Raw genomic sequence first — 14,973 nt, forward strand, 5'->3', positions numbered from 1 at the left:
AAGGTCATGCTACCCTCCCGCCCAAGTTTTAGGCTTTCGTCAAACACCCCATCCGCTCCTATCCCGCTGGTATATGAGGCAGTTGCATGATTTGCACGGTAGGTGCCTTCCTAATCTTTTCCCCAGCAAAGGCACTCAACACATACGCGTCTTGAAGCGGCATACATGAAGGCTCATGTGCGAGTAGCTGGGCTGCAGATAGATGCGAGGCCTTCGATCTATCGCGCATTGCTTTTGGCATTGGCATATTATTGGATTGGGCCTTTACCTCCATGACCTCGAAACGCAAAGAGAATTAAAGAAAGAGGTCAGGTTCTGGTATTTTCGCATAGCTGCGTCTTGCTTGCTGCTGCTCCTGCTGCTACTGCTGCACGCAACGGCAAGGAAGCTGCATCTTCCGGCGTTACGCGGTGCGGGAGCTAGATGGGCCAAACAATAGGCGCCGTTTATGCATTCCGTTCGTTTTTACTTACTTCAAGTTCCTTCCCTTGACCGTCACGTCACGTCACGTTCACTTGAATTGGGACCAACACCCGCCGGACTTTTCTCGTGATGTTGGCTGGCGCATCGCGCGCGCACACGACGACCACGATGCACGCTGCCTTTCCCTAGCCTACTTGAGAGACGACCAGACATATTGGTTTGCCTTACGAATGCTGCTTGCGGCCGTACTGCCACTTACTTACACATTATACGCCCAACCGAAAGCCACATGCACCGGCCCTTTCTTTTCTTTTTCCCCTTTTCCTGCTTATTGTTGGCCAGACGCAGGCAAAAGACAAGGTATGGGCAGACTGGCCGTGCAACAGCGGAGGATTGATTGGCCATCCTCGTTCGTCTTATTAGCAGCAGCGGTATTAGGAGCCGCACCACCTAACGTTCGGTGGTCGGGGTGCTTGTACCTCGTGGTACGGTACAGAAGTACATGGCCGCGCGCTCCCGCTACCCATTTTCGACCGACCACCATGCCAGCAGCCCAAGTGCATGTGCATTTCCGCATCCGCATCACGCCAGCCAACCCGCCTTGGGTGACACCGGGTATCATGATGGTAGGGTGCAGTAAGAGAGAGAGGGAAAAGATGCACACCGGGATGGGGGGGCATTGGGGCAACCACCACCTCTTAGCCTAAACCGGGTTCTAAAGAGGTAAGCACTGCTGGGGGCAGGAGAGAGTTGTAGGTGAGAATGTCAATGCCTGCCTGACATGGGACCGGGACGATTCAACGGCCCTATCTTCCCGTCCGGTCAAGGCACGGCTCGTGCTGTCAGACAGACCGGTGAACTGCTGTGGTGTTGGCTGGGGCTGTTGCCACAACACGCGACCGAGCCGAACCCTTTCCAAGCCTTTTGACCCCCGCACAACAGGTGAGATGGGGGGATCTCCGTCGTACTCCGTCCAGTTTCGCTGACCGAGATGAGAGAGGAAGGGTTGGTTGACGAGGTCGAGCCGAAGAAGCTGAAACCATCCGCAGGGTTACTTTGAACTTGGACGGGACGGAATACCTGCTGCAAATGGACGTCGGCGGATGGGGATACTGTACATCCATCGGTGGCAGCTGCCACTGCCCATGGCCCCCATGCAACCAATGCCGGCGCCATAACAATGCGAGACTACCACTTGCTTCGCGCGCATCCTTGCATTAGCAGCATTTAACCATCAACATCCAGCCTACGCAAGCCGTTTTTCTTTGTCATGCAGTAAGTGGTTCAACTACCTACTGAGCCAGCTCAGCCTACTTAGCTCTCATTTGCAGGCGCGGAAAAGCCAAAGAAAGCAATTCCCGCCGTCATGTTATCAGATCTCAGATACGCAGTGTCAGTCGTGGGGCAAGGGATCGGCGCCGAGCGCCCGTGGCAAGCCGCCGACAGTCGGCGCTTCCTCATTGCTTTTTTTTTTACGATGAAGTCTACACTTGGCCATGTGCTAGGTAGGGGTTTCTCCTTGGCCCAGGTAGCGGTGGGAAAATTTCCACGCGACAGACAGACAGCATGCAACATGGAATGGAAAGCCAGTTTCACTGACTGACACCAATGTACCCCACGTATATGTACGACGGCGGCGGCGCGCCCATCTTTCCTTTAGCGGTCTGACCAGGGTGTCTGTGCTTACTCTACCAGTACAGATGATTTCGGTTCCCTGCCGATCCCTTACTGGATGCGTAGGCCCATTCCCGCTTATTACCAGACTCGCACCCCGCGGGGTAGATTAGATCGTTGGGCAGATTGGCCGCGGTTTCTGGCAGTCCTATTTGATAATGGCTATCGGTCACTTTTTGATTCATGGCCAGCTGATGCGCAAGCAACGGTGCAAGAGATCAGGAGATTTCTCTCCGAATCAATCAATAAATCACTTATCTCCTAACTTCGGACCTGCCTACCTCTGTCTCCCGCCATGGCACGTTACTTACCTAACGTTGGACAGACCGACAAGGTTGCAGTACCCAGCCCCGCCACGCAAAAACGCGAGAAAGCGTGTCTGCGGGCGCATACGTGCATACGTTCATTCGGATTCTGATACAACATGCAGAGACAAGCAGCGCCAGGAGACGGACAGGCATTTTTCTGCATGTCTTGCATAAACACAACGGTTGGAGGATGTCTCTCCTGTTTTGACTTTTCTTTGCATGTCATCGCATTCGCAGGCGGAGGATATCCACATCTGTCCGGCGGCTCTCTCCAAATGTCTTTCCCAATGTCTTATGACCTGGCCGGCCTACGCACGTAACTCCAGCGCCCGCCTACCCATTCACCATTTTTGGGGGCCGGCGTTTTGCGGTCGGTATCACAGAAGCGCCCGGCCTGACGCCTGCTCAACGGTGTCTCACATCACTGGGCGATCGGCCATACCTCCGTCCCCTGCGCTGCCGTTCCGTCTGTGGGGTAGCGAGACAAGAAGAGAGGTACACCGCAAGTATCTATCCGAACAGACGATCCAAAAGCCCAGACTCCTGGGTCATGGGATAGCTGAGGCCTGGCCCATGCTGATCCCATTCGTGTTGGTGTTTTGGGAAGGGGGTTGGCGTGTTTTCTCTTTCTCTTTTCTTGTCGTGCTGCATTTCTTCTTTGCTTTTTTTTCGTGCAACCGGTTCATCCGGTACCCCTCAGCAAGGTGACAAGTGACAGACTGGCCAAATTGGGTGGTGTATGTACTGTAGCATTTCCTGCAAAGTGTACACACGACGCAAAAGACGACTAGGACTGGGGTTCGTCGGTCGCATGAGCCGCAGTCAGCAGCGACACGAAAAGCAAAAAAAAAAAAAAAAAAAAAAGCAAAGCGGACAAGTAGCTCGAGACACGACGCAGCAGAAGCAGGACTAGAACAACTGGTTCAGAATGCTCGCGTCAATAGAGCCTCACGGGACCACCAAGGCGGGGAAGCAGGAATTCACCCTCGGGCTTTTAAGCTTTTTTTTCTTCTCCGCCTGGCAGATCATCGACAGTAGGGATGTGTGTATGGATATGGACTCGCAGGTCTTTTATTCATTCCTCTCACCATTGCCAGTGACCAGGTTCCCGGTGTCTCGCGAAAAGCAATGGCACGCAGCACCCCTTTATCATCCTCAGGGCACGGCCACGGCCACAGCTACGGCGCGAGTTACCGAGCCCATGTGCATGTACATATGTTGGACTCGAGGAAAAATCTCCAGACATGACACTCAAATGACGTTGAAGGTACATCGCCAACCCCGTCTCGATTTCCTCTCGCTGACGCGACCTGTCACTTCGATCGCGTCACCCGAGATCGTAAACGCCCGAGCTGTTCAGACAGTCTGGCGGTGTAACCAGCTGCCTATGACAGTGAGATCTAGTAGACAACTCTTAGTTGGTCTGCCATGAGGCAAAGACGGCTCAAGTGACCGACGGCCAGGTCGGTGATGGGGGAAAGTGTGCATCGTACAGCTCCGCGTTACGGAACAAATGAAGACACAGAAGCAATGTCTGCCAATACCTGGGTAAATGCGATGCTAAATTGGTCCTTTAACGAACATGTGAGGTGGTCAATATCGTACCTTGTGGTTCTCATGTGGGCATGTTCCCAAACTCATAATATAGGGGCACGTTCTATATCAAGACGCACCTCCAAGGCGCGGAAGCTTCATCCTGCAGACGGCCGGCCGGACCCCAAGGCCCGGCAGTTGTCCAGACCACACTATGGCAAGGGAGACATGCAACCCCTTGGTCGTATCGCTGTAACCTAGAGTCGGCATGTGGTCGCTGTCAACCTTACAGGCGATCGTATCCCGCATACCCGGTTTGGGAATGCGTGCAAAGTACCCTGGGGAACCGAGCCGGTCATATATCACATTTTTACACACGCACGCACGCACACGCACACGCACACACACAAGCATGTGCTCGGCAAGTGCTGATGAGTTGGGGTAATCAGGAACAGGAAAAGCAACCACACCCCCTGACAATCATGATCGTATATAGCTGAGTGCTTGCTTTTTCCGGTACGTATGGCCTTCCTGAACTGCACGTTGCTGTTTCCGGTCCAGATTTCTGCCACACCCCGCATACATACACGAGGACAAGACAAAAAGACAAGGTACGGGGAAAATACTTCATGATGCTGCAGTAAGTACGTACGATATGCCTACCCAAATAAGCTTTGTATGCGCATGGTACGCTGCAGGCTTGACACCCTCCCCCGGCGGTGAACGGAGCACCTGGCCGGCTGGTTGGTTCGCTTCGGGCCCGGAATGTACACTTACTTAACCGGCGCGTAGCTAAATTGAGGACATTGCTTTTTATAGTTTCTTTCAAATTTTTTTCATGTGTATGCGCTGGCTGCGAAGAATCGATATGTCAGTAAGAGCCACCTTAGCCACCCCTCCCTTTTGAGAGAAGGGGGCTGCCGACTACGACATACTTGCATATCCGAGAATGGCATGCTGCATGTCATATCATGGGCTTCATACAGTTGAATTAGATATGATATATATCATTTCCAGGAAACTGGTTTCTCAAGTCGAACGTGGAACTAGAACAAGTCTAGAACTGCAATACATCCAAGATACTTGGCCATTGACTATATACTTACTTGTATGCATTCGCTCCCTATCTCGCCCTGGGCTTTTCACCGCTATATATCCGCATGATAGCTACCGAGACAAAAGGCAAAAGCTCGCAAGGATTCAGGGTGGAGAGGTGCGGGTTCGATGCAGGAGGAACGCCCGCTGGGTCGCTCGGACTAGTATGAAAGTAAGGGGCAGATGCCCGACCCGGGCGGATGTGTATGGTTCGGCGTGTGTTCCGGTGGCAATGATAGGTTTGCCACAGCCTTATACATGCATCTAGTCGTTTCCCCCTTATTTGCTTCTTTCATTCAATAGCTGTGGTGTATTTTCTGTAGCGACATAAATGCGAGCTGTTGTTGTTGTTTTCACTACCGATACAAGTCTGACGCAAGAAATTCATTCTGCTGACTACGCTGGATCCTGCTGTTTTGCTTTTATATCGAGTAAGCGGTCTGTCCGCCCTCTCCCGTTTCCTCCCCGGGGTCTTCGCCTTCATCGCTGATGATGTGTCCACTCCAAGTCGCCGTCGGAGAATAGCGTGCGGTGCGGCGCGCCGCGCCGCCTGTACGCCCGGGAGCGGCCGCGGCCACGGCTCCAGACGAGGAAGACCAACTGACCCTATCGCCACCACCACGGGGAGGACGACACGATGATGCACATTCTGAGAGAAGTGCGCGGGAGATTAAGGGACCTGTGAGCGCTGAATCGCGAAAGTCGAGCAACGAGAAGAGATTCGTTCGGGTTAGGTATTCGTACTATACAAGCGAGTACCCATCTCCATCTTGGAAACAAATCCCTACGTCCTGTCCAGCTGAGACCCAAAGGGCCTTCGAACAAACTAGTGTAAAGGAAACCTAGCAAGACACAAAGAGGGAAGCCGGAAGCCGAGTGGAGATGGGAAAAGGGGTAATACAACTGCATCCAACTGTACCCCCTCAGCAGCCAACCCCCGCCAACTACTCATATCTCAATCTCCACCACCTCCGAGTCCGGCACAGCCGAGCACGTCAAAACCGTCCCGTCCGCCTGCACGTCCGCCCCCGCCACCGTCCCGCACGTGAGCTTCGCCGCACAGCTCCCGCACGCCCCGACGCGGCACCCGTAGTCGGGCGCGAGCCCCAGGGACTCGGCCAGCTCCAGCAGCGAGACGGGCTTCGCCCGGGACCACGTCGCCGTCCTGTCGGACTTGGCGAAGCGGACCTTGGCCGTCTCGAGATCGCCATTACCACTGCTGCCGTTGAGAGTGGTAGCGGCGGCGGCGGCGGCGGTGAAGGACTCGCTGCGGATGTTGGACGGCGGGATCCCGGCGTCGGCGAGGTATTCTTTCACGGTGATCTCGAAGTCGGTCGGGCCGCAGATGTAGAAGGGCGACATCTTGGCCGGGACGTCGAGCTCGCCGGCGCCGAGGACGTTCCATCTGCAGGAACTGCCGAGGATCGCCTTGAGGGTCTCGCGGTCGGGGCGGCCGTAATGTACAGTGACCTTGCCTTTACCATCATCGTCATTGATCCTCAACCCATCCAAACCAACCTCAACCTCAACCTCTCTTTCTCCTCCTTTATCCTCATCCCCGCCAGGCCCGCCGGTCAAAAACAGGTGCCGCTCCAACACCACCGCATCCGGCAGGGCCTGCACCGCCTCCCGCCACAGCGCCAGGTCCCTCCGCGAGCGCGCCACGTGCACCCACAGCGCCGGCGTGCGCGCGAACTTGGGGTGCAGCGCGTGCGCGCCCAGCATGGCCGCGACGGGCGTGAGGCCGATGCCGGCCGAGACGTAGACGGGCCGCATGGCGACGGGCGGGGCCCAGTCCAGCACAAAACGGCCCGCGGGCGAGCGGGCGGAGAGGACGGTGCCGGGGGCGGCGTGGGTGTGCATCCATGCGGACGCGCTGGTTGGTGTCGGCGTTGTTGAAGTGGTTGGGTCTGTTGGGTTTGTGGTGGATGCGCGGTCGTTGCGCTTGATGGTGAGGCGGTAGGAGGTCGGGCCGTCGCGGGTGGTGTAGTTGGAGATGGTCCAGCTGCGCACCTCGTAGTCGCGCGTTTTGGAGGAGGACGCGGTGGTGGTGGTGGAGACATTGGTGCCGGAAGAGGGCACACGCACGGAAAGGAACTGGCCCGGCAGGTAGTTGGCCAGCGGCGCACCGTCAACGGGCTCAAGATAGAACGACTTGACGTCCCCGAGCTCCTGCACAATCTTAACGATACGTAGGTCCCGCCAGCCCTTCCAGGCATTCTTGCCCGTGTTCAGCTTGTCCTCGATACCGGTCTTTTTAGCGGACAGGAACTTCTTGTTCATGGGCAGGAGGAGCTTGTGGTTCGTCAGTAGATCGAGCGTGTCGCTCGTCTTGAGGGAAGCGTCGAATGCGATCCGCGAGATCATGCCCACGCTCGGCTCCTGCTCTTCGCCAGCTACGGAAGAAGAAGGAGGAACGCTTTCGACCACGACGTCGTCGCCGGGATGCACGCGCCCGCCCTGCAGCACGCGCATATAGACCCCGACGCGGCCGGACTCGGCGAGCGGCCGCAGCCAGCTGTCTTTCTGCCCGCAGCGCCACGAGACCTTCATGCAGGGGATGCGGGACCCGCACAGCTCGAGGCGGACGTCGGCCCCGATGCGCCAGACCTCGCCGAGGTGCATCTCCGTCTCGAACCGCCGGGGCTTGGCCTCGCCCTTCTTGTACCGGACCGTGATGTTCTCGGCCCAGTGGCACCAGTCCCAGGCCGCGCGGTCGACGCCGAGCTCGGCGCACCAGTGGTCGTAGTGCTCGGCGAAGAAGAGGTAGACGGGCCCGTCGTGCACGGCGGGCTGGTTGCCGACGACGCCGCGCTCGTCGAGCTCGATGTAGTCCGCGGGCAAGGTCAGGGGCTCGTGGATCATGGAGGAGCTGATTTTCATGACGCCGAGGTCGACCTCTTTGGGCATGGAGCGACTGACGGCCACGACTTCCATGGTTGCGTTGGTTTCCAGTTACGAGATCTTGACTATTCAATATTCCGAAAGCTGCAAAACTTTTGAGACCAAATGGACATATATATGGTGATTCGAAAATTGAAAATCGCTCATGTGAAGACCGTTGATTATCAGCATTGTGATGCTTGCTTCGTGGTCTCGGGGTCGGCCTCGGTATTCCAGCTCCGGGTCCGGATGTTCGGACTTTGATGAATCAGTTGAGATCATACTGTTATTTTCCGCAATTTGGTGGCTGGAATCAAATGAAGTCGCTAGCTTCATTAGTACAAGCCTATGACCTGAGACGTAAGACAAGTCTGGTATTGTTGCATCTACGGGTGCAAGTGAGGCGTATCGGCCGAGACAGCTTATCCCGGCCGACCAAGTTGGCATTGTGGTAATGGCAGTGCTCTACCGATATCAGTCGGCAAATAGCATAATTGCAGCGCGTATGAGTTGATTCAATCCTCTTTGGTACACTCTAACATTGCATAGAATCATCCGCCTCAGATTGACTGCGACATGGCGAGTACACCCTGTTACTGTACGTCCAGCTGGCACAACCACATATTATGTGCTGTGGTCTTCGGTATGTGTGGCAGTGCCCAGATAAGGAGAATCAAAAGGCGAATCAAGAAACCGGAGGAATATCCTTATTTTAAAGTAGCTCGTACGGCAGGCGGCAAGGCGGGTGAGACGCAGTCTTATGCACGCGAGCGGATCTCAAGTTCAGCTGCCAAGTCTCGAAATGCGCCCTGGCACCACCACCCGCACCCTCCAGGGAGTGATGCCCCATCATAAAGCTGGGGAAGCGGTACCCTTTCCCACAAACCCACATCCCACTTCCAGCATGTTTATGTATCGTACTAGAACAGCACCCATACGATGCCGCTCTCCAGAATCTACGGATACGAGCCGCTGCTAAAGCCGAACGACATCCGGCTCCTGGACATCCTCCCCAGCATCGCCGCTGGCGAACCCCCATCCATCACGCTGCGCATCGCCAATCTTTCCGATGAACCGGACTACGAAGCCCTCTCCTACGTCTGGGGCGACCCCGAGAAAACCGAAGAGATACTCTGCAACGGCCACCCCGTCCAAGTGACGGCCAACCTGCGCGACGCCCTCCACCAGCTGCGCCTGCCAGACCGTCCCCGCACCCTGTGGGCGGACGCCGTGTGCATCAACCAGTCGGACCTGGACGAACGGTCGCGGCAGGTCCAGATCATGCACATGATCTACAAGTCGTGCCGGCGCTGCGTCGTCTGGCTGGGGCTGGCGGACGAGCATACCGACGTCGCGCTGGACGTGGTCCAAGTCATGGCCGAGATCGTCTGCGCGAAGGTGAATGTGCCGATGGCGGAGCTGGACAACCACCTGAAAGTGACGGGGCGGGATCTACTACAAGCGGGCGAGATCGGATACTCGGAGCTCCTGCCGCCGAAGGATTCGCGCAAATGGGTTTCGCTCTTCAGTCTCCTGAGCCGACAGTGGTTCACTCGAGTCTGGGTAAGGCAGATGCGTCGCTATGATGAACAAGACCATTCCTCAAAAAGAGTACTAATATAGCTTTTCCCCTTCGCCTCTAGGTCATCCAAGAAGCCTTCTTCTCCCCCGACCTCCTCTTCCACTGCGGCGACCGGACCTGCCGCTACTCGGCCCTCTACTACGCCGCCGACTGGGTCCTCACCAACGGCCAGCCCATCACCTACGCGCTGCACTTCGCGGGCGCCGACTGGGACTGGTACGGCACGAGCCGGTTCAACGTCATGTACCTGCGCCCCGACTTGCAGTCCCAGCAGACGCAGCGCCTGACCGACCTGCTCAACCACTTCTCCAAGTTCCGCGCCACGGACCCGCGCGACAAGGTCTACGCCCTCATGCACCTGCCCGCCTTCCGGCGCGAGTACCCGGACGTGCAACCGGACTACCGCCGCCCGACCGCCGACGTCTACGTCGACGTCGCGCTCCGCATTCTCCACGAGAGCCGCGACCCCTTCCTGATGCTGACCATGATCGACAAGGCCGGCAACAAGAAGGACTCCGACGTGGAGGGTTTCGTCCTGAATCTCCCATCCTGGGTCCCGTCTTGGCATCGCTCCGAGACGAGCCTCAGCATCTCGTCCGGCTGGTACACATTGGTGACCGCCAGCGGCGCCTCCGAGAAGGCCAAGGCGACCAAGGCCGTGCGCTTGGTGCCGCCACCGGAGGTTTCGTATTGTGCGCAAGCCCTACGACTTTTGTCAACGGCTCTCAAGTACATTGCCTCTTTCGGGTCGTCATCCCTAGTCGGAGAAGGCGCCATCCTCGGCGTAATGGGCTTCGAGTTCGACGTGGTCCACGACGTCTGCGAGCTCGAGTTCTGGGGCCGCCGCGTCCCCAACGAACCGCGCATCCCGCTCTTCCGGCCGCGCACCGGGCCCTGGGCGCCGTACCGCCCGACCAAGGCGGACGAAGCCCTGTTTACCTCTTCCTCCTCTTCCAGCTCGGAACCACCACCAACAACATCAACGGAATCGCCACCACCATTCCATCTCGACGGAAGAAGCGGCGCCTGCCCGTACCCGACCGAGCCCGACGTCGTCCTCGCCTACGCCCTGACTCTCACAGGCTCGTGTCGCGAGTACCGCGGCATCTACCCCATCCGCTGCGCCGCCTCCAACGTCGGCCACCACGCGTCCGACTTCGTCGCCTTCCTGACGTGGGTTCGCACGCTGCGGCGGCGGAGCGCCGAGGAGGGCGGCGGGCTGGCCGACGGCAGCGGCCTGGACGACGACTACCCGGCGCGGCAGCACGTACCGCCTGGCGACTTCTACCCTCCTGGTCTGTACGCGGCCGACCGCCCGACGCTCATCGACGCCGACGCCCAACAGGTCGCCGAGATGTCGGTGCGGTACAGCATCATGGCGTATTCCTATAACATGGGCCGTTGCCTGTACCGGACGCGGCGGGGGTACCTGGGGACGGGGCCCGACGCCGTGCAGCGGGGAGATGTCGTGTGCGTCTTCATGGGCGGCGCGGTCCCGTTCATCCTGCGGCCGCGACAGAAAGGCGACGGGTACACGCTCGTCGGCGACGCTTACGTGCACGGCATCATGGACGGCGAGCTCGTCAGGGATTGGGAAGATGGGAAGGCGGAGCTCGACCTCCGGGAATTCCATATCCATTGATGGGAAAATAGCTCACGATTGGATCACATGCCTGACTGACGGGCGGGCAAACCAAGCCCAGAGAACCAGCATGGCTGCTAAGCATATGAACACCACCAGCGGCAGCAGCTGGATGCCAATCAACTCAGCCATGACGCCGAGGCCGAACGGCAAGAGCGCGGCGCCGACCTGGCCAACCAACGCGACCACCGAGACTGCCCTCACATGCAAGTAACGCGGTAGCAGCTGAACCAGCAAGACGATGGCAGACGGAAAGAGAGGACCGAGACAGAGCCCGACCAAAGATATCAGTACGATTGCGGGTGTCACCGAATGCTCCGACATGGGACTCAGTGCGAACAAGACATCAAGGATCGTGGCGCATATGATGTAGACGGGCACGGCGCGGCGGACGCCGAACTTCTCCGTCACGAGGCCCAAAACCAGTCGGCCAATCGCCATGCCGAGGCCGAAGGCAGTCGAGCAGAGACTCGATGCGTACAGGGACATGTGGCGGACCCGTTCCATGTAGGCGACGATCCAGCCGGTGATGAGGGCCTCAGTGCCGACGTAGACGAGGAGAAAGGATGCGCATATACCTATGACAACCCGATATCGCCGAGAATTTCTCGTGCTTGACTCTGAGAGAAGACGGGCTAAGGCGTTGTTGTTGATGTGCTTGTTGTAGCTCTTGGCGTCGTCGGAGCGGAAAGCGAAGGTCATGATGGCCAATTCCAGGATCGAAGCACCAACCTATGTACCTCGTATTAGCTGCAATTCAAAACTATAGCTGCATTCTGAAATGACATGTATCGACTTACCAAAACGTAGAACCACTCGTACCAGCGCCCTTGACCCACGCGCGAGATCAAAGTACCCGCCAGGAAAGGACCCAGCCCGGCACCAGCCGAGTACGCCCCATGCAGCATCCCCGACGCCGCGCTCGCGCTCTTAAGGTCGCCCACCCATGCGCAGACGGAGCCGTCCACGGTCCCATGCCCCAAGGAACCCACGACCCACGCCCCGATGACGACGGGGAACGGCGGGTGCAGCGCGACGACGGCGGCCATGGTGACGTGCATGAGCGGCCCGAAGACGGCGATGCCGCGGCGGCCGTACCGCAGGTGGATGTGGCGGTTGAGCTGCGTGGCGGCCAGGTAGCCCACGGGCGCGGCAAGGAAGAGGAGCGAGACCTGGGTGTCGCTCAGGCCGCCGTAGTCGGCCTTGACGCTCGACAGGATCACGCCCGTTGTGCTGACGAACATGCCGAGCACGGCGAAGCAGTACATGGCCGCGCCTAGCCGGAGGGCGTTGTTGCCATCCTTATTTTGGAGTCTTGCATATGCTGCAAATGCTGCCGCTTCGTTGATGGTCGTTCCGGCGCTCAGTTCTTCATTGCGGCCGTTATCGGGTGCTGGGTAACGTAGTTGGGTTTGGGCCGCGGATGCGACCGCTTCGTCTGCGATGTTGGTACCGTTCCCGCCTGCATTCGCGCCACCAGCGCCATGATCGCTGCCAGTCAGTAACGGATCAGATTCGGATAATTGATCAGGGGGTGATGAGCGGCGACCCAATAGCCAATTGAGACTCGGAAGACCCATCACGATGGATGTTATGGGTCGAGAAAGATGCAGATTGGATGGTGGTTGGGTGTAGCTAAAGTCGGCAAAGTGACACTGCAGTTGGGAGCTGGGTGCATGTGCATGTGTTGATGTAGTATTGCAGGGCTACCTGGCGGAGCATGGAGAAGCCTATTCCGCTGGGGTTCCTGGGGTTGCGGGCAAACATTACTGCGGAACATTCCCCAGACCCCAACCCTAAGGGCCAGTTAGCGTGGCAGCTAGCTTCCTTGCTTCCCTGCTGGAGCAAACTGCATTAGTTCGTCAACTCCTGCCGCCTTGTGCGTCTCGACCTGATCTATCAAACGTCTTCTGCGCTCGTCCAGCTGCAATGCATCCTCGAATGTCACACCAAAGACGGTCAAATGCATCGATCTGATTCGCCTGTGATTCGATATCAATATAGACAAGCGCCGACCCCTTAAAGTAAATGTGGGATTCACGACGAGCATGCCAGTTGTTGCCAATGCGACATCGACAGCAGAGTCACGACGAACCAACTGCCTTTTTCGAAACACTGCAGTTTCGCTACCATGGTATCACTCCATCATATGAGCTCCGATTCCGGTTGGGAAGCATACGCCGATGACCGAAGTCTGGCGAAGCCCAGATACGGGTGACCCCAATTTGGGGCACGCTGCCGGGAAATATGTCTTCCTTGTGTCTACTTATCTTGGTCATGGACGACCCTTTTTTCCCCTTTACTTTCTGTCCGCTTGCTGATGGCACGCAGTTCTTGGTCGGCCGGACTTGTTGGAGCTAGATGTGACAAGGGCTTGAAGGGCTTGGATCTGATTCAGCTAATATTTGACTATGGCACTTCTAGGGTCTCTGGTTCTTTTCTCACTCAAAGTGAGGTCGAGTGTGAGGTTTATATACACATCGTAGAGGACCTTAAGGTCCTTCCTTCTTTTATTTTCTACCCTTAGGCGCCGTAGCCCTTCCGGAATGTAGGCCCCTGTTGGGACGATGCTGCATGCCAGTTGGTTCTGCAGAGTGACTGTTTGGATCTGCGTGTGACACTAGAACTGCAACATTCGGTGGGCAACTTCCCGGGAACTCGAAGCGATGGAGCCTATTTCACTCACAACACTCGGAGCCATTGCATCCATCGCATCGATCCTCAACCATGGTTCCGACTTGGTCAAGAAGTTCCGGAAGCGCCGAAAGGAGAGGAAAAAGGCCAAAGAAAACAAGGCCCTTCAGAAGTCCATCAAATCGAGCCATGCCAGGAACCGCCAAGCATACGACGACGCCGTCAGACTACTGGAGCAAAGATTCGGATATAACGATGGTAAGTCTAGAAAAAGACATGTGTGCCAGCTGAGTACCGGTGCTTCTTCACCCCTTCAATGAGTTGAGCCAGCTTGGCTGACATGACCAAATACGCCTGAATCAACAGACATCTCCAAGTCGCAGTTCCGATTGACCTCGAGCAAAATGCGAAGATGGATCGACCTGACGTTGGCCTCGAGCAGGGACGAGGTAGCCATCGTTTTCCCGAAAGCGATCTTGCTTCGCTCCATGTCCGACGAGATCCAGTCCAGCGTCAGGAGTGATCTCCCGGGCTTGAGCCAGAGGATGATGCAAGCAACACCCATCCGGAACTTTGCATTTAACGACTCATGGATCTGGGATGGGCCCACGATTGGCGGTAATCGATGTTCAGGCATGGATCCCATCGAGTATATCGACCCGAGGATCTGGAATAAGCCCTCGAATGGAGGGAATCGCTCCTCGGACATGGGAAGCTATTACCCCAACAACGAATATTACCCCCAAACGCCCAAAATTGTACCCAAAGCATCATAAATTATGGCCTAAATCATCCCATCAGTCAGTTTCGTCCCACCGACATTCATCCATTTCGCTAGGAGTTTGTGCTGACCTGACCCAACTCAAGTCACCAACGTCGGCTGTCCCCGGTTCTGCAAGCAGCCAGATATCAAATGGGGCCGCGCGGGCCACATCGGGTGTTACGGGTGTGGCTGGATAGTGCTGCTGTTCTCTGACATGCCCATAGATGCCGTATATTGTCTGAGTCAGCCGGCTGTGGCCTTGTCACACGCCCGCGGCAAAAACGGCAAGTTTATATGTCGCGTGTGCTTCGAGTTGAAGGACTTACATGAGCTCGCGGCCTGCTTAATGCGGCACAACGTCCCGCAGGTCATGTACGCATACGGAGCTGATAGTGTAAGGGTTTTAGGCCAGTGAGGCTTTGCCTCGAGTACCCTT

General features: G+C 56.9%; 4 protein-coding genes across 4 annotated transcripts; 2 read left to right on the forward strand and 2 right to left on the reverse strand.

Annotated features, from left to right (window-relative positions):
- Window positions 1-5,981: 5,981 nt before the first annotated feature.
- PG997_000203 (uncharacterized protein) lies at window positions 5,982-7,970 on the reverse strand (the record flags this gene model as incomplete). The annotated part of the gene is made up of 1 exon (XM_066804518.1): window positions 5,982-7,970. One exon carries the CDS (start codon window positions 7,968-7,970, stop codon window positions 5,982-5,984), a length of 1,989 nt encoding a protein of 662 aa, XP_066674291.1.
- An 885-nt stretch (window positions 7,971-8,855) lies between these two features.
- On the forward strand, window positions 8,856-11,140 carry PG997_000204 (uncharacterized protein; the record flags this gene model as incomplete). Its single annotated transcript, XM_066804519.1, has 2 exons — window positions 8,856-9,479; window positions 9,560-11,140. 2 exons carry the CDS (start codon window positions 8,856-8,858, stop codon window positions 11,138-11,140), a joined length of 2,205 nt encoding a protein of 734 aa, XP_066674292.1.
- An 18-nt stretch (window positions 11,141-11,158) lies between these two features.
- Window positions 11,159-12,720, reverse strand: PG997_000205 (uncharacterized protein; the record flags this gene model as incomplete). The annotated part of the gene is made up of 2 exons (XM_066804520.1): window positions 11,159-11,872; window positions 11,941-12,720. Coding segments are annotated over 2 exons (1,494 nt in total), but the record flags the coding sequence as incomplete, so codon positions are not given.
- Window positions 12,721-13,806: 1,086 nt separating this feature from the next.
- Window positions 13,807-14,550, forward strand: PG997_000206 (uncharacterized protein; the record flags this gene model as incomplete). Its single annotated transcript, XM_066804521.1, has 2 exons — window positions 13,807-14,032; window positions 14,141-14,550. The coding sequence occupies 2 exons, from the start codon at window positions 13,807-13,809 to the stop codon at window positions 14,548-14,550; spliced, it is 636 nt and encodes a 211-aa protein (XP_066674294.1).
- Between the last annotated feature and the right edge of the window lie 423 nt (window positions 14,551-14,973).

Source organism: Apiospora hydei (assembly GCF_038363865.1).
Source record: "Apiospora hydei strain CBS 114990 chromosome Unknown utg000002l_segment0_segment0, whole genome shotgun sequence".
Taxonomy (NCBI): domain Eukaryota; kingdom Fungi; phylum Ascomycota; class Sordariomycetes; order Amphisphaeriales; family Apiosporaceae; genus Apiospora; species Apiospora hydei.